Source organism: Drosophila gunungcola, chromosome 3R (assembly GCF_025200985.1).
Source record: "Drosophila gunungcola strain Sukarami chromosome 3R, Dgunungcola_SK_2, whole genome shotgun sequence".
NCBI classification, from domain to species: Eukaryota; Metazoa; Arthropoda; class Insecta; order Diptera; family Drosophilidae; genus Drosophila; species Drosophila gunungcola.
Genome location: NC_069139.1, coordinates 12369745 through 12387585, shown reverse-complemented (window position 1 = coordinate 12387585; position 17841 = coordinate 12369745). Strand labels below are relative to the sequence as shown.

Below are 17841 nucleotides of genomic sequence, written 5' to 3'. Positions count from 1 at the left end.
TCTTGCCGAGCCAATAAAAACTATTAAAATAAATGTTATATATATGAGTGGAAATATTTTAGCAACTTGATCTAAAAAACACAATCGTATTTTTTAAGCATTGAAACATGTTTTTCTTATTTTTAAAGGATGATGTATTTATATTTTGAATGAAGGAACCAATGAATTTAAATTGCAAAAAAAAACACACTCTCTGTAAATAAATGTTTCTGTGTATTCACATGCCCTGTAAGCTGCCGCTTATAAAATAGCAGCATGGTTTTAGATGTGTGCTTTGTATTGCTAAACATTTGGGTAAATACCAAATTTGCCGTGACGTGCACTTCTGTCCCTGCAAATTAACACCTAACTATCACCTGCCAGCTGATCGAGCTGGCATCTACGAGTAAGTTCACGTAAAGCCCTAGAACTTTAGATAGCACGTGTGTGGTCCTAGGTCTACGTAAGATAAATTGCGGGACGCGTGAGAAATTTAACAGATACAAATTGGAAAACCCCTGATACCAGCTGAAGCCTTTGACTTCAAATTACAAGCTCTAAAGTATGTATCTGATAAGCCTGTAATACACGGCAAACACAAGGCACACACAAGTTAAATAACCCATGAGTGATCTTGAGTCTTAGTAGAGTAAAGATAACACTGTGACAAACAAACTGCATTGCCTATGATACCAACTTTTTACATTGTCTGCAACCAAATACACTTTAAGGTTAGAAAATCTAAGAGAATTATACTTGTTACATCACTTTAAGAGTAAGAAAATCAACATGTGTGTTTCTGGACGGGATTAGCCTGTTTAGCTATCACCATAAATCGGACACAATGTTAAAAGGCGGAAATATTTAAATAAAGCCACTAGCCAAATGTAAATAAATAATAAATAAAACAGGTCGATTTATTAATGACTTCGAAGTGATTTTCTATGCAAATGACGATCTGTTTTGTTTTAGGTTGCCGCTCAGTTGTCGAAACCGTTAGGCAAATGCCCTGCGGCAGAGAGATGGCGAATATTCGATTTCACCAAACGGAGGGCGTGTGGCAATAATGCGATTATACGTTATATTTATAGATGTCAGGTATCGCTCGTGGTTCCCAGAAGAACGGGTCTGGGATGGAAGCTGAGGCTGTGGCTGAACTCCATAAGGCAGCCAGGAGTCCAGGAACTGCATGGTAGCCACAACTGGGCGTATACGTGATGCGCCATCACTTGCCCCATAAATCATGCCACCCAAACGAAAGGGTATATTTGTATGAATAACACCCCGCATAGATCGCAGTTTAAGAACCGCAATGCCTCGTCTAATTCCGAGGAATCGAAACAATGGCACCACAGACACATATAAAGCACAGCACAGCAGATATTCGAATTCCTCCTCCTTGAAATATTAATAAAAAGCAGCCAGAGAACAATAATAAAACAATAACGAAAAAACAGCGATGCCATTAGGGAACCTTCTTTTTGTATTTAGATCGCGGACTGCGTTCGGCTTATGCTGCACCCATCCGCCTGCGATGATAAAGTGATGATGCCCCAAGGTTTCCAAATTGCTTTCAAATAAATGCCGGGCCCGTCGGCCCAGCCAAACCACTTCTGACTTCTGAATTCAGAAGAGTTTAGCATATGAATAAAGACGCATCGCCCCAAAGAGTACGTCCTCGTCTCAACCGAGTCCGAGTCCCAAATTTATATGCAAAGCGACAGACAGTATCGATAATGCCATGATGATCCAGCTCCATCTCCATCTCCATCTCCATCTCCGCCTCCATCTCCAGCATTTGCTGCCTTGACCGTGAAGATGGGAGCGATGATGCCACCAGCGGGGCCAAATAATTAAAAGAGTGTCGTTAAAAATAAAATATAATGGATTTATGTAAAGCGATGTTACACGCTCTGGCTCGAAACGGTCACAAACGCGATAAGACGGCTCACAACAAATGGCAGCAAATAAATAAAAATCATTAAGATAGGCAGGTAAGTCGGGTCGGTCGGTCTGGTCCGTCTGGTCGGACCCGTCCTACTAGGGATGGTGATGGGGATGGGGCCTAGACTAAACACCAAATAAAGCATTGAAATAGGCCCGAAGACAATCAAGTCGAGATGAAACCAGCTTATGCTCGATGGGCGGTTCCGGCGTTTGATGTAAGCCCACGAGTCAGTTTAACAAATTTGTATTGACCAAAAAAACTCAAATTATTTGTTGAAAAACTCATTCACGACCTGCGACGACCAGCAGAGACACAAGATACAAAATTGATAGAAAAATCACCCGAATGTGAAGAAAAATTGGATAGGTAATTATTAGAGGTGTTTTCGCCTTGAGTGGATTAGCTTGGCAGACGGGGATGGACACTGGCCCCCAATTATGCTAATACCCCGCCGAAAAAGGCCGCTAAAATCCATATTTAAATTATTAACACAGAAACCCCGGCTAGGCCAACACCGAATTCGGTTTCCAAAACCAACTCCTAGCCAGATTGAACATGTTTAACATTAATCTTGACTGATAAATTAAAAAAGAATTAATTAAAATGAGCAATCACTTGTCAGGTGCGAAATGGTTTTATGAAGTTTTCCCATACTCTTTCTGTGGCTTATACTTAATTTGAATTTTGTAAACACGCAATAAATAAAAAATTCATACTTTTAAGGTTGACTAAATATAGATTTTTATCATAATAATTAAGTAAATATAAATGTATAACAAAACCTCATTTTAATGGGTGCAAATAATTACAATAATATAGTTTCAGCCAATAAGGGTTCAAATAAATTTTTATTTCTTGTTTAAAAAAACTAAATAATAAAAAAGAGCATACTACATTCGACTTTCTGCAGCTAATTAAACCTTAAGTTTTTTATAAACATTTTTTCATCATTTTGACAGTTTTCGTTTGCTGTAGATGAGCATTTGGGACTTTGCTCTTGTGGGAAACGTGGGTGGTTTTCCGAGGGGAGGGGCAGGGGATGCGGGCCTTCGCAGAAGTGTTTGCATGCAGATCACGTATATAACTTTTGCCGAAAAAAATATAAATTAAATTGAAAATAACCAACGAAAAGCATAAGCACAACACCCTAAAGTCACGCCCCGCCATCACACTTAAAATTATTTGGTCGTTTTTTGGCATTTTTTAGTTGAAATAATTTCGCGGCTTTTTGTTATTGTATCTCGTTTCTTTTTTGTTCACTGACGGCATTAATATTCCGACAAATTATTTGTCACCCCGTCCATCCTAAGGGCCGCAGGGCCACGCCCCTCTCCTTTGGAGACGAATCGGCATTCAGAATGGTTATTAATATCATTAATCACTGAGAGCCGAGCTGAATAATTCACGATCATTACACGTAGGCCACAATCCGATTTTCTGCAGGCCCTTCGCGGGTCATCTATCTAGAGTTTCGGGTGGTAATACTCATCAGAAATTCGTCAACACCCACATATTAAGTGGCACTTGGCTGGGATCAGTAAAACATGTTGGCGACTGACAAATGTTCAATTTCAGACTTCTTTTCTTTGCATTATTTTTCTCATTTTTAATGTCAATGAACGCTCAAAATTGTCTTCATTTTTATTTAAAGTAGACGAAATAAATTGAAGACAAAATGAATAACGAGAAGCCAAGGGGACAGAGAAACACGCGCAAAGCAACGACTACGACTCACCAAAAAACGAAAAAAAAAAAAACAAAAACAAAAAAGCTAAAACAAAACAATAACAAAAACCAAAAAAAAAATAAATATTCAAATTCTACACATTGTGCAAATTTCGTCGACGAAATACAAATTGGAGAGCGCACCCTAATACAGGGAGAATTACTTACAGCAAGTGTGTCCACGATCCGTCGAAAACAAGGCGCCACATAAAGAATTAGAAAATTCTATTTTCGAAAACAGTGCACAGTACACAGCCAGCTCCGAAATAAGCGCACTGAAAATGTCACAATTTGTCATGTGCTAACCCAAAGCGAAAAGTCGAGTATATATAATAGAATAGAATATAGACAGAACACACCATCCTGTCCCAAGGGGTCTACATTACACATGGCCAGCAGCACCGGCAGCGGGTCGTTATCATTAATAGGCGGGCTTACGGACTTCCTAATTCGCACCCAACATTATGTATTATGTATTCATGAGTCCCGGCTTCGTGTTCGTGTTGTTTTTCAAATTTTACATTGCCCGCCCGTCGCACGCTGATAAAATTCTAATGGCCTGTAAGTCAGTTGAGTTAGCCATGTTTCGGGCATGCTTCCACATTTGTTGTTGACACGTCCCGAACGACTAGTTTTCACACCTTGTTGGGCTTTTGTAAATGTTAATTATCTGCGGTTTCCACCCAGCTCGGGTAATTGCAATGGCATTTCCCTAATGCGAACTTGGAAGTGTGCTGCATTTGCATGTAAATCTGGCTGCTCCGACTAATGGGCAAAACAACGGTCGTACACCCTAACCTACTCTGCGATAGCAACTCATTCAGGCAGGGGCGTCTTTCTTTCACCAGCATTGTTATATGGAGTGTCTTAAATTGTTTTTATTTTTTTATCCATCTGCCACCAATGCTTAGATAACTTTTACCTCTTATCTGCGGTGAGACATGTGCTTTAGTTGCAGAATCAACTTTCCCGAAAATTGTTGCTGCAGAGCAATCGCGATAAGGAGTGGCGGAAACACACGTCCAAAATATCAGCAGTCCCTGACGCAAATGGATGGGTCCAGTGAGTCACAGTCACAGTCAGATGGAGAACAATAACCCCTGAGATAGTTTTTCATTTCGAGTATGCGTGGATAAGCTCTCCGAACTGCAACGAAGGGCCAGTGATGTCGACTGCACAGAGTGCACTCAGCAGTCGAACTGTGAGGTCGCCGAAAATCAAATCAAATCAAAGTCACATCGGGATCTATTTTTCCGTGTGCAGTGAAGCGTGTGAATTCAAATGCGATGGCCACGGCGTCGTCGTCGTCGCTTTCTTTGTGTCCCAGCGGTATTTAATCAAAATCGAAAAGAGAGCCCCAAAAATCAAAAAAAAAAAGACAATGCGGCATACAAAAACGAGACGAGCACACCAAAATATCGACAAATCAACCGAAATTATAAAAGAAAGGAAAGAACTCGACACATCGATGTGGAATCAATGCAATAAATTAACTTGAATTTGGTTTTCGCTTGGCCAGCCGATTTCGATAAAGCAAAAAGAGAGGAATACAAACAAAAATAAATGAAAAATCGTAAGACAAAAGGCCGGTCTCCAAATTCGATCGCCCTGAAACACGAGGCGGAAGACTAGACCTCCCGATAAAAATCCAAATACCTTGGGCTTAGGACCTACCTGTCTGTCCAGCAGCGGTCCCGAGCTGATGAAGTCCTTCTTGGGCGAGTAGAGCTCCGGCGGTGGTCCTTTGAAGGAATACCGCAGGCCGGCATCCCCAAGGTCGTTTGCCGCCCCCCGCAGACAGCGATCAAGGGCGTCCACCCCCTCGTCGTCGTCGTCGGAGGAGGATGAGGAGCAGGCGGAGTAGGAGAAGGGATACCCCGCTCCGGGGGACTCGCAGATGGTGGTGCTGTTGGTACGGATGCTGTGGCCAGAAGTGGTGGAGCGGAGCGTGGTGCTGGCATACGAGTGGGCGGGAGACTTCGGGTGCTCCACCTGCTCGGCCAGCAGTCGATGGCCGCCAGTCCCCGGCGGACCGGCTTCCGGCTGGGACATGGTGATCGGATGCACAGACAACCGAGTCGATACACGGACTTTTGGCGATTCCAATCGCCGTGTGGCACGTGCAAAAATGCGCGCGAAATCGCACCACAATCCACTGTGCGTATGTGTACACTTTTGTTGGCTCTGTGGCTCTTTGGCTTTGCTTATTTTGTTAATTGAAATGCGACTGTCTCGTTCCGTTGCCGTGGGCACCGCACCCGCCGAAGCTGAAGACGAAGACGGAAAAAAAAACGCGTAGACAACGGCTCGTGGGTACTAAAACGACTCACACTTATGGCTGCGATTAGTTAAGATAAACTACTTTAATACTAGATACGATTGTACGATCTCATGATGAATCTTTTTGCCGAATCACAGAATTCGTGGCGGGGGCCAATGTTAAGCTTAAACTTCACACATCGCGCTAAATGCATTCACTTTCGAGCTGCACCATTAACTTGGTCACCTTTGGCATTCTGTGCTGGCTTTCTTTTCGGCAGTACCAGTGGCTCTTTTTGCTGGCTTTTCGGTGGCGGCGAAGGTTGTCCCAGAGCTGCTCAACAACAGCACCATGTCAGAGTTCACGAGAACGCGCCGATCGGATGGCATATTATTGCTGCGCCACTGCCGACATGGCTGCACAGGATCTAGGTCGGAATCGGATTCGGATTCGAATTCGAATTCGGTTTCGGAATCGAAATGGGAATAGGAATTTAACTCAAGCAGTTGCCAAATTGCCGCGCGCGTAAAGAAACGAAACAGACGAGAACGAGGCGGCTGACCAAGTGCTTCAAACCAGACAAAATGTAAATGTATCTGGCGATGTTTCGTTTCGGCTCGCTTGAGTACCCGCTGCGGACTGAATGCGAACGCTCTGCGATCGAGCGGCAAGCGGTCGCAGTCCGCCAAGCGATCTGCGATCGCTCACACAGCCATAAAAGCTGCTCTCTTTTGCCGGCCGATATGCCGCGTACATATATAGAGGGATATGGCATAACCATAACCCGGTGAGCTTTCAATTCCTAAGGAAATGGTCTCTGGAGTCTGGAATCTGGAATCTTGAATCTGGAGTTTCACATCCCCAAAACGTTCTTATCGGCTCTCTGAACCACGTACCCCCATACCATAACATACCGGTCTAAAAAAAAAGAGAGAAGAGAGAAAGAGAGTTCCAGCGAGCTTAGCTTAAAAGAGCGCTCGAACCCTCTCTTAACGTGCCTCTTTACTATTATAATCCGATACTTTCGCACACATAATCCGCACATGCTGCTCGCAAGGTTCTATAACCTTTAGAGTAACGAATTTTCTTATCTTTATACAAACAGATAAGATCTTGACATAGTAACAATTTTCGCATCCGACCGACTGGTCCAAATTGCGAATGATCCAGAATCCGATTTAACACGGCCGATAAAACAGGTATGTTGACAAAGATCGTTATTTGACTATAAAACTTTATCCTTTATAGAAAAAATTTAAACTAAGTAATTTCATAAGAAATTCTATATCTTTTTTATTTATTAATTGATAATGCGATTATGATTATGTTTGATCATTTTATATTTATTATGATTAAAACTGATCATAATAGCTTTATATTCGGGGTGTCCCTGAAATATCTATCAAACAATTTCCAACCATTTGGAATTTTATTGAACGGGAATAAATGTGAATTTACAAAGCGGTACTCATTTTTGAAAAAGACTATTACCTATAACTATTATTAGTTAAGAACTATAGTTAGAAACATTAATTTAATTCTGATTTCTTAATCATGTTAAGCACTACTCAACGCTACCATTGGTTAATGTGAAAAAACCAAGTAAGATGACATCTATTTAACTTAAGGAAAGTAAAAGTTATTTAACGTATAGTTGTGAATCAATAAATGAAGAGTGATGTAATAGAACGAGAAGTTTGGTTGGATCGTCTGAAGCATTACTCAAAAGTTCTGAAGTCGAAACATTTTGGGATATTCCGTGAACGGTTGAAGATTTTTTCTATTATTATACGCCATCTGTGTTGTAAATAATATTAAATTCTTCATCCAACATGTCATATTGTGACCAATATTTAAGGAATCTTTTCGAAAAGAAAAACAATTATAGACAACTGTGAAACATAATTTAGGAAAATATTTAAAATATTCCAAGAAAATCCAAAACCGGACATCCGTTCTTGTCATATCTCATAGTGGTTTTTTGCATTATGAGATGATTCAAAAACGGAAATGACCAGCTCACATTTGACAAAGAAAGTGTTTTACGGAACTTTGGCGTACTTTGGGAGCAATCTATTATAAACAAGACAATTTCAATGTACTAAACTTTCATGGACTATTAAGATGCATTATTTTGGGCCATTCATACCAAGATCGTGCGACATCTGCTGGATGTGGGTCAAGATCAATCTACTGATCGCGTCAGTGGACAAAAATAGTTGCGATCCGCTCCATTATTTGTGCGCCGAGAACTCAACTCTGCCACATAAATATAAATGTCTTCTATGGCAAATTACCATATGTAGCAATTGACCCTATTGTATACTAAATATTTTCCTTAATCAAACGCAGCAATAAGAATTAATCAATTAAAAGACGAGAGCTCGTTTGCCAAATTAAAGTATAGTTGGAAATTAAAAATCCATTTCGCTGGCTTTCGGCAGCGAAAATTCTAAAGTATTCTAAAATATGATATATGTGTCTACGACTGGTATGGACGTTTGCAAGGCTGTGTGCGGTGTGCTGGGGCTGTGCCTTCCTCCGGCTAATGAAAAACAGCTCAAAAGATTCCGGGAAGAGCCATCGCCAGCGGGGCGTTGCAATGGGGCAGCAACTGTGCAATCGGCAACGCTTGTTTTGTAATCGACAACAAACTGCCGGCTCCCGAACGAAGCCAACATAAAACAGCAGCCAGAACGGCAAATCTTACAACACGGGGCCATAAAAGTCTCGAAGCAAGTGAGTTCTGCAAGAGCGTTTTCATTAGACCGAACTGGCCATGCCCTGTGTGATTTGTTTACAGATCCACTAAATAAATACCCTCTTGGCTGGATATTTTATACCGGGTCTCTAATTAATTGTTCAGCCTAGCAAATCCCTTACTAATAAGGGGTGAACATGCTGTCCAAATTAGGAAATACTGCTCAAAGAGGCGCCGCGCTGCCTTTCAGATGCTAATGATCGAAGATCTCTAGGCGGAACCCACCGAAGCTGACCGCAACGTATCTATGCGTCTATCCATCTATGTGTGGCATCTCTGGCCAGGTCCACATCGCTTTGTATCATCTCAATAATTAACGCATTCAGATCATTAGGCTGCCGGCAGCACGCGCAGCCATAAACTTTTGTTTAGCAGAAAATGCCAAAATAGCAGCGATGCTGTTGCCTCACAGCCACACATCAGATGGGATCGGATGCAGAGTCACTTTCGGATATGTGATGCAAGTGAGTTTCGATCGGCAGACGGCCTCCAAGCGGTTCGAAGATCAACGAGCGAGAGGCTGTGAAGGGCCCTAGACTACGGATCAGTATCGAATCCGCAGTATCTTCAGTATCTTCAGTATCTTCAGTATCTTCAGATGTTCGATGTCAGACCGACTGTCTGTTTATCCGTCCGTGCGTCCAACACGCGCAGCCCTCTTAGTCAATTGCGTATGTCCGCGAATACATATGGTATGTTTGTGGGTGCGTGTGCCAGTGTGCCTGGTGCGTGAGTTGTTCGGTTCCATTCAGCCGATTTTCACTCACCCACACACTTGATTGATAAATATTGATCCTGATTGAATGATCGAAAGCTTGCGAAAGCCAGAGACAGCCATTCCAGCGATCCGCAAACCTCTGCAACTATTGAGAGCTCAGGCTTTTAAGTTCCCCTGACAGCTGCTCAATCAAATCGAATCAAATATTTGGGCTAACTAAACACAAACCTTTCTTAAAGAGCCTCCTCACCCTCGGCAATTCCGTGCCCTCGTCGGTGATGTCTAAATTCTGGAAATTCGCAAAAATCAAACTCAATTACTTGCGCTGTCAATCAGCGGCAGGAATACTCGTTCGAATCGGATCGGAATCGCAATCGCAATCGGAATCGGAATCGCGAGACATGCGTAAGAGGCATTTGTTGTGCTCCCATAGTTTTCGTATCTCAAAGATACATTTCACTTAACTGTATGGCATATATCATCCATTCAACTACAGCATAGACCGGCCACTATGACAGCACACACAGATGGCGATTGCCGATCGAGATGAGAATCGGGGATGGCTATGGCTATGGAGATGGGGAATGAGAATGGAAATGGGGATGGGGATGGGGATCCATGGGAGCTGACCGACGTGCGTTGACCCTGAGACGAGCCCACGCCCACGCAACGCGGCAAACATAAACTAATATTAACTTATATATAGATGCACAGGCGGAAACAGGCCACCTAAAAGAAGACACCATTTTCGTACTATTTATTCTAACCTTGAATTTTCCGTGTAGAGGAAAACTTAATACGCAACATGTAGCTATGGTTCCTTACAAATTGTTGGATAATAATATATTGAATTCATTTCAGCTGTCTTTCGAATTAAGTAATTTTTTATATTTACATTTTTTTCCTTTTAAAAAGCCAATTTTTGGATCAGTGTACTCCTATTCCTTGAGATGGAGACCGAATGGCATGCAAAACGTATCCCAAAGGCTTGCAAATATTTATGGGTATCATGTGGAATATACGCAGAGTGAGTTGAAATTAAAAACATTTTAAAAGTAGCAGAAGTACAAGGAGAAGCACCGCTCTATCGCCATAAAAGATGAGTGCCCGCTGAAAGGCAAGATCATAAAAATGGACTACAATTCAAGTACATACGCGTGCACAGTTCAATTTTCCTGGATCTGAACGGGCTCTTTGAACTGTCTGTTAGTTGGAGAAAGACATTAGGCATCTGCAGCTGGTTCCGGCCCTAATTGGCCCCAGCTGAACCGCTCCCGAATTTAAAATTCTCGTTGCGCAAAAAAGCGGTTCAACACACGGCGATCGGCTTTCAGTAATGCAACGCCCCTTTTCGGGGTGGCCAATGCACTGGCACTGGCACTGGCACTGGCACTGGCACGGCCAAAGGCTTCAATTGAAAATTTTCATTTACACCAGGCCATTCAATGGATATGAATCGGTTTTACATAAGGCCCAAAATTTATATTTCTTTCTGAATAATTCTGCTGTTCATTGATTCCGAAAACGTAATTGAATGCAGCCATTGCATTGCGAATGCTCTGAGTATGGGTACGAGTAATGAATTATGCAAAAATGAGTGTGCCTGCAGGCATACTCCGCTTCTGCAGTATTAGAAGCGGAGCATAATGCCGTAGTGCTAAACTCGAGTCGAAATAATGTCGATTCTGCGCTGTGTCAGCACTCTCTCCGATTGCATTCGGCATTCGGCGTTCGGCATACGGTTAATATGGAATATGGCTTATAGCATATGGCCTGATGTCGATTTCTGATGGCCTTACTGTTGCTTTCGGCTGTCTTCCTAAGCCTAAGCTTTTGATTTAGCTATCAAAGGGGCTTATTTCGTGGAACTGCACATGCCGCACACAATCTCATTATGCTTGCAAAAATGATACAAAAATCATGAGTAAGTTCTCAAAATAAGGAAAAGTAAACATCATAACAATTTGTGAGTCGTTGGTTTATTTTATGATGATGAATAATTTACTTATTTTTTAACTACTTGAAATACTAAATTTTTTAATTTTGATAAGACACGCCCTAACTAATTTAATATGGTTTTGATATTATTTTAAATAAATGATTTTAAATTGTTAAACTAATTTATTAATGATTGTAGACCTGTTGCGATTAATTTTTCTTTTGATTTATTCGAATTCAAGTCGCACAATTGTCTATTTAAATATATATTAAATTAATTTCTTTTACCTTTTTAATGATATATCAATACGGATCTAAAGCTATTGAATTTCGTGAAAGACTTATTAACACTTGAGTCAAGCTCGAAAGTAAAACCCGGAAAAAAAAGTATATCTTACAAGAGATATTTTTACAAAAAAAAACACTTTGTAGCGATCCCAAATATGTAAAGAATATTAGATAAAAGCATGTAAATGGCTGGAATTACTTTACATGTAATCTTTTTTTGTAAAATAATTTAAATTTATTTATTTTCTTCTCACAGTGTAAGCACATGGGACCACTTGACTGACGCAGCTGTTGCACCACTCTGAGCCACCGGCTGCACCACAGCTGCAGTGACAATCCCATCCGATTGGTGCGAAGATCATCTGCGTGGTTCTCCATTTCTCAAGTGTTGCGGTTCTGCGAGAAGATGCCAGGAGTTGAGCTTAGTTGTGTCGCCTTGAACCATTGGCATTATTTGTGGCGCATTTTAATTACGCCCAGAGGTATGGAAATGCTGACTGGCCAACTGGCTGCTGGCTTCAGGCTGCTGGCCAGTTTTCCATTGCATAATGCATTTTGCTGGCAGGGAGCGGCACCGGAGATCGGGGATCGGGGATCGGGGATCGGTGATCGGAGGCGCGACTTCCCGTTTCGGTAGCGCCGACAATTGTCACAATGATTTACAAGCATACCGCGTTGGCAGCTATAAATTGCTAAATGGCCATTACAGCATTAATTACACGGCTGGCGAAGAACCCCTCCTGAGTCAGAGCCTCGAGCCATGTCGATCGCAATTGACCTTTCGCCCCGCCTCGACTGGCGGCTGAAAATGAATTATTATCTTGTAATTGTCACGTAGATATCTTACTGCGATACATTCCGAGCTGGATCAAAGTATGCAAAACAGAAAGGGGGCGAAAAGTCAGAACCACTCAGTGTCCATGTAACGAGCATGTTACTCCGATGGTATTAAATTACACTGGCGTCGACATGACCAGACGCCGGAATAAAATAAGTTGTTTCCCTAACTAAATTAACGAAACAAAGCAAACCCACGGCCAAACACGACTAATGTACTTACAATACATACCGAAAGATATTATTAATGTGATTTATGAACATGTTGGTTCATTAAATCAGCAACTAACAGAAACTATCCACAGAGCTTTATCTTAACTATTATTAGGCATGACCAGGTCGTAGACTATCCAACTTTACAATCAATTAGCGTTGAGATTTTCTCAAGAATTCCTCAGTTTCTTACAATCAACATAAACAAAGCAGAAACAGCAGTGGTTTTCTGTTTTAAATAGCCCACTTAAATATCATAAATATATAAAGCAATAAAGAAATTCCACCGACATAAAGTAGCCCAATAATCAAAAGTTGTTTAGAAATACGATGACAATTTCTGTTTGTGTTATTTAATATGCAAAAAGTCTATAAGGAATTAATAAATGCATAGAGTGAACTTTATGCTGGGCAAGCAAAATAAAGTATTTGTAATATATCTAAAGCCCTGCATGAAGTTGTCAAATTTGAGCACCTTTTCCAACACTCAGTTGGTGCCAGTGTCAGTGGCAGTTGTCAGGTGGAAAATACTTAGTTTTCCATTGGAAACACACCCCTTTGAGAGTCGACAACCACCACCATGAGTGCCAGCGAGGGCATCAGTCTCCCGGGCAACCAGGATACCAGTCCGCCGCGTGAAAAACATAAACAAAGGCCCAAGCAGGGCAGAAAGAAGTCCAGAAGTGCCAAAACGAGTGTCCCAGTTCCCAGTCCGATGGACGCGAAAGCCACTGCCAGCTACTTCAGTTTGAGCATCACGGGCCAAATAGTCTCGGCCACCTTTCCCCTGGGTCCCGACAAGGAGTTTGTCTTCCTGCGCTACGAGCTGGTCGCCGGTCCCGACTGGCAGCTGTCCTCCGGACCCCGGCACGGGCTCACCCAGCTGGCCACCAACCGGAGGGGCCACTTCAACGAACCGATCGTCTTCAACATGCCCATCGAGGTGACCTACAAGAGCACCAGTCCCTTTGGCTGTGGGTAAAAATGTCTATTAGTTCAACTGAACTGGCACACACACTTACTTGCATTAGTATACCTACACTGGTGAAAAAAACGTAGTAATTTAGATATTTTTCGGTTTGACTCTCATCCATTTCTTTTTTAAATTATTTTAATTATAAAAATATTTTATCTTCTTTTTCATCTAAGTTTTTTTAATTATAAAAGTATTTTTCCTATTTTTCGAATTGAATTGATTTGAAAATGTGATTTAAATTTAAATCATATTTAACTTAAATAAAATGCACTTAAGTCAAATAGAAACTATTTTATATTTTATTTTCCAAATTGATTAACAAAATTTTAATATTAAATCATGCAATTTTACAATACAATACAAAATACAACAAAAAATGACAATAATGGTATACAAGTTTAATGAACTGAATGAGGAAATCACCTCAAGACTACGAAAATCTAATAGTTCAAATATATTCTACGTAAAATTAAGGATTTATTTGACTCTAGAGTTCTTTTTAGGACTCCAGATCCTTAATTAATTTATAAAAGTAAAATAAAATATATGTGAAATTAAAGATTTACTCACCCCTCCTGTTCTTTTTGCAGGGCCCCAGATCCTGGTGAGCGTGTTCGGACGCAATGGAGCGGGGCGGGAGGCGCTGCTCGGCTACGCCCACATCCACCTGCCTGTGTTTGGGGGCCGTCGTCCGGCGGAGCAGACGGAGCAGCTGCAGGCGCCCATCCTGATGCCCAAGTGCCCCAACATGATGGCGGACATCACCAGCTGGCTGCTGCGCCGCGAGCCGGAGCTGAAGGACCCCAAGGTCCTGCTGGACAGCCAGAAGTGCAAGGGCCTGTCCATGGAGTCCTACGGCAGCCTGCAGTTCCAGCTGGCCTCCGTGATGAGGGGCGCCCGCAAGCTGGGCTACCAGTGGCATTCCTGAGGAGCAGCAGGCCAGCCCAGATGTGGTGTGTCAGTAAACGTGAACTTGGCGAGGCAGTAAAGCGTTTGTCTTAATCTAATTGCTGGGTGGGTGGTTGGTTGGTGGATGGCAGTCCGCGACTGGCAGCTGCCTCAAACTTGACCTTGTCCGCTAAGACAATTGGCGCGGTGACGCGACCAGTCGTAATCCGACGCAGCAAATCGCGCGGCTTTGGATTGGCCAAGTGCCTGGTAATTGGATTAGGGCAATTAGTCTAAGACGAGCTGGACACAAGTGGCCATATAAAGACGGGCAAAGGGATCCGCCGCAGCCATTGCCGCCGAGTCCGCGTCCCGAGAGTCAGTCGTCCTGCTATGGACAGCGAGTAGCTCCGCAGCAGAGTAGCCATCACCGAAGTTCCACCGCAGCAGCTTGTACTTACTATACCACACCATACTATAGTAAACTATACTCCCGAAATGGCCAGCCTGAGTCCGCCCAGCTACGGCTTCATGCGCGATGGCAGCAACCTCAGCCTGGCGGAGAGCGTGCCCGCCGAGATCATGCACATGGTGGACCCCTACTGGTACCAGTGGCCACCCCTCGAGCCCATGTGGTTCGGCATCATTGGCTTCGTGATCAGCATTCTGGGCATTATGTCGCTGGCGGGCAACTTCGTCGTGATGTACATCTTCACCTCGTCGAAGGGGCTGCGCACCCCGTCCAACATGTTCGTGGTCAACCTGGCCTTCTCCGACTTCATGATGATGTTCACCATGTTCCCGCCCGTGGTGCTGAACGGCTTCTACGGCACCTGGATCATGGGTCCCTTCCTCTGCGAGCTGTACGGCCTGTTCGGCTCGCTCTTCGGCTGCGTGTCCATCTGGTCGATGACGCTGATTGCCTACGATCGCTACTGTGTGATTGTGAAGGGCATGGCCAGGAAGCCCCTGACGGCCACTGCGGCGGCGCTCCGACTTGTGGTCGTGTGGACCATCTGCGGAGCCTGGGCTCTGATGCCCATGTTCGGCTGGAACCGCTACGTTCCCGAGGGCAATATGGTTAGTCGGCCATCACCATAGAATGTATCACTTATATATGTATATATTTTCAGACCGCCTGTGGCACTGACTACTTTGCCAAGGATTGGTTCAACCGCTCCTACATCATCGTCTACTCGCTGTGGGTCTACCTCACGCCCCTGACGACCATTATCTTCTCCTACTGGCACATCATGAAGGTGAGTTGGCTTGCTGGCTTGCTGGCTAACTAGCCCATGGGATTAGCTACATTACACTAATTTCCAGGCCGTGGCTGCCCATGAGAAGGCCATGCGGGAGCAGGCCAAGAAGATGAACGTGGCCTCGTTGCGCAACAGCGAGGCCGACAAGAGCAAGGCCATCGAGATCAAGCTGGCCAAGGTGGCCCTGACCACCATTTCGCTGTGGTTCTTCGCCTGGACGCCCTACACCATCATCAACTACGCGGGCATCTTCGAGTCCATGCACCTGAGTCCGCTGAGCACCATCTGTGGCTCCGTGTTCGCCAAGGCCAATGCGGTGTGCAACCCCATTGTCTACGGCTTGAGGTGGGCTTTTTATACATCATATGGCTAACTAGTTTCTGATATATTATCCCACAACATCCTTAGCCACCCCAAGTACAAGCAGGTGCTGCGGGAGAAGATGCCCTGCTTGGCCTGCGGAAAGGACGACCTCGCCGCGGACTCGAGGACACAGGCCACCGCGGAGATCAGCGAATCGCAGGCCTAGGCGCATCGGAGACGACGACTGCAGACGTAGGGAACTGACAGCTCTAGATCTACAAAGACTCAACCATATCGCAAAGACACCTCAAGGAAAACCAACAAAAAAGATGGCATTAGAAAATGTAAAAAAAAAATCTCGTAAAATTATAACTGCAATTGATACAAAATCAAAGTAAACCCAGTGCCGTGACTTACTAGACTGCTTCATCCAGCACAGTGCCCCAAAGAAGTTAGTGCCTTTATTGGTAAATTAACATTTCAAGCATTTCAATAGCCAGTGGATCGTGTGAATCGTTGGTCGGAGTCAAGGCCAGTTCCGTATCAGTTCAAATGGAGTGATCAGGGGGAGCTTCAGCGGTAGTAGGTCTGTAGGCCGAGGTCCATCAAGGTGCCATTGTGGCGTCTCTCTCGCAGTTCCTGGGTGAAGAGGGCCCGTCCCTGCAGCAGGATGAAGTCGATGAGCCTCCGGTCGGAGCTCTGACGCAGTGCATCCGGGTCGGTTCGCTTGCGAAGGTAGTTAAAACAGCAGGTCCTAAGACGAAATCGTGTTGCAATAATTGGAAATTCAAAACTCTTCATTTTTAAATCATTTTTAATCCCTAATCGTTACAAAATCACTTAAGTCACTTTGGAAATCTCAGCTAAATTTTATTTCTGGAGCTCACAAATAAAACTTAAAATTCTAAATACCGACTAGATTTCATTTAATGAAATTTTAATTCCTCATATTAGATTTTTTTTCTGAGTGAGTTAAGAAAACTCTTTAAAAATATATATGTACTTACCGAAAATGCTTGGTGCCACAGGCGCTGGCACACTCTTTGCCACAAGTGTCGCATTTGATGGCCTGTGAGCTGGGGCACATCAGCCATATGCCTTGCAATAATTAAAATGTAAAGTTAAATATGTGTTATAGGCGTTAGCTTTAGACTCACATAGCAATACGATCTGGAAATGGGCCAGCCAATGCATGCTTGTCTTGGTCGTTGGTCGGGGACTTGCTCAAAAGTTTGTGCCGCTCATGTGATCTTCTGTTGGAGTCCTGTGCCGAGTCCCAGAGAAATCGCAACTGAAAAGACCGAGATGCCGGCCGCCGAGCTTATATACACGCCTGCCGCTGGACAACCGCCCACTTCTGGGATTCTGGCTTTCAAAGTGGTCAATGAAGCATGTGGCTGTGGATGAATTACCAGGAGGACTTACTTCACCGAGTATGTGTACACGCAGTGCATAATAAACAAGAGCTCGCAGACAATTGCAGATTGCGCAACAAGTTTATGGGGTTATTTTGGGGCTGTGGTGGATGGGAGCCGCAAAGCCAAGCAGCTGCACACAGGTTGTAAAAGTTCTTAATCGGGCTGGCAAGCGACAAGTTAAGCATATTTAAAATGTTTAGAAAAGGCACCAAGAAAAGGGGCTAGGTATACTGACAAAATTTACGATGTTCGCTGAAACGAAATTAAATTTCAACGAAAACTTTTCGTTGCATTATGGTTTCTTTAAGGCTTTAATCATTTAAATAC

The 17841-nt window shown here is 43.4% G+C and overlaps 4 protein-coding genes across 5 annotated transcripts in view; 2 read left to right on the top strand and 2 right to left on the bottom strand.

The window, feature by feature from the left end:
* The window catches only part of LOC128266251 (A disintegrin and metalloproteinase with thrombospondin motifs 20), a 36706-nt gene extending 29652 nt beyond the window's left edge, over positions 1-7054 (bottom strand). Inside the window, exon 1 of one of the 2 annotated variants that reach the window (XR_008269043.1) lies at positions 5327-7054. Coding sequence is in view for 1 of the 2 variants with exons in the window: in XM_053002639.1 (XP_052858599.1) it covers positions 5327-5704 (378 nt within the window). In the remaining variant the exon portion in view is untranslated. The remainder of the gene's footprint in view (positions 1-5326) is intronic. The other variant, XM_053002639.1, reaches the window with a different exon arrangement.
* Positions 7055-13004: 5950 nt separating this feature from the next.
* On the top strand, positions 13005-14650 carry LOC128266254 (B9 domain-containing protein 1). The gene is made up of 2 exons (XM_053002644.1): positions 13005-13641; positions 14234-14650. Exons 1-2 carry the CDS (start codon positions 13248-13250, stop codon positions 14569-14571), a joined length of 732 nt encoding a protein of 243 aa, XP_052858604.1. The 5' UTR covers positions 13005-13247; the 3' UTR covers positions 14572-14650.
* A 218-nt stretch (positions 14651-14868) lies between these two features.
* On the top strand, positions 14869-16413 carry LOC128266253 (opsin Rh6). Its single transcript, XM_053002643.1, has 4 exons — positions 14869-15611; positions 15665-15790; positions 15858-16138; positions 16202-16413. The coding sequence occupies exons 1-4, from the start codon at positions 15030-15032 to the stop codon at positions 16320-16322; spliced, it is 1110 nt and encodes a 369-aa protein (XP_052858603.1). The 5' UTR covers positions 14869-15029; the 3' UTR covers positions 16323-16413.
* A 112-nt stretch (positions 16414-16525) lies between these two features.
* Positions 16526-17752, bottom strand: LOC128266255 (trissin). Its single transcript, XM_053002646.1, has 4 exons — positions 17522-17752; positions 17254-17461; positions 17104-17194; positions 16526-16850 (listed from the first exon to the last, which is right to left on the bottom strand). Exons 2-4 carry the CDS (start codon positions 17288-17290, stop codon positions 16670-16672), a joined length of 309 nt encoding a protein of 102 aa, XP_052858606.1. The 5' UTR covers positions 17291-17461; positions 17522-17752; the 3' UTR covers positions 16526-16669.
* Positions 17753-17841: the final 89 nt, after the last annotated feature.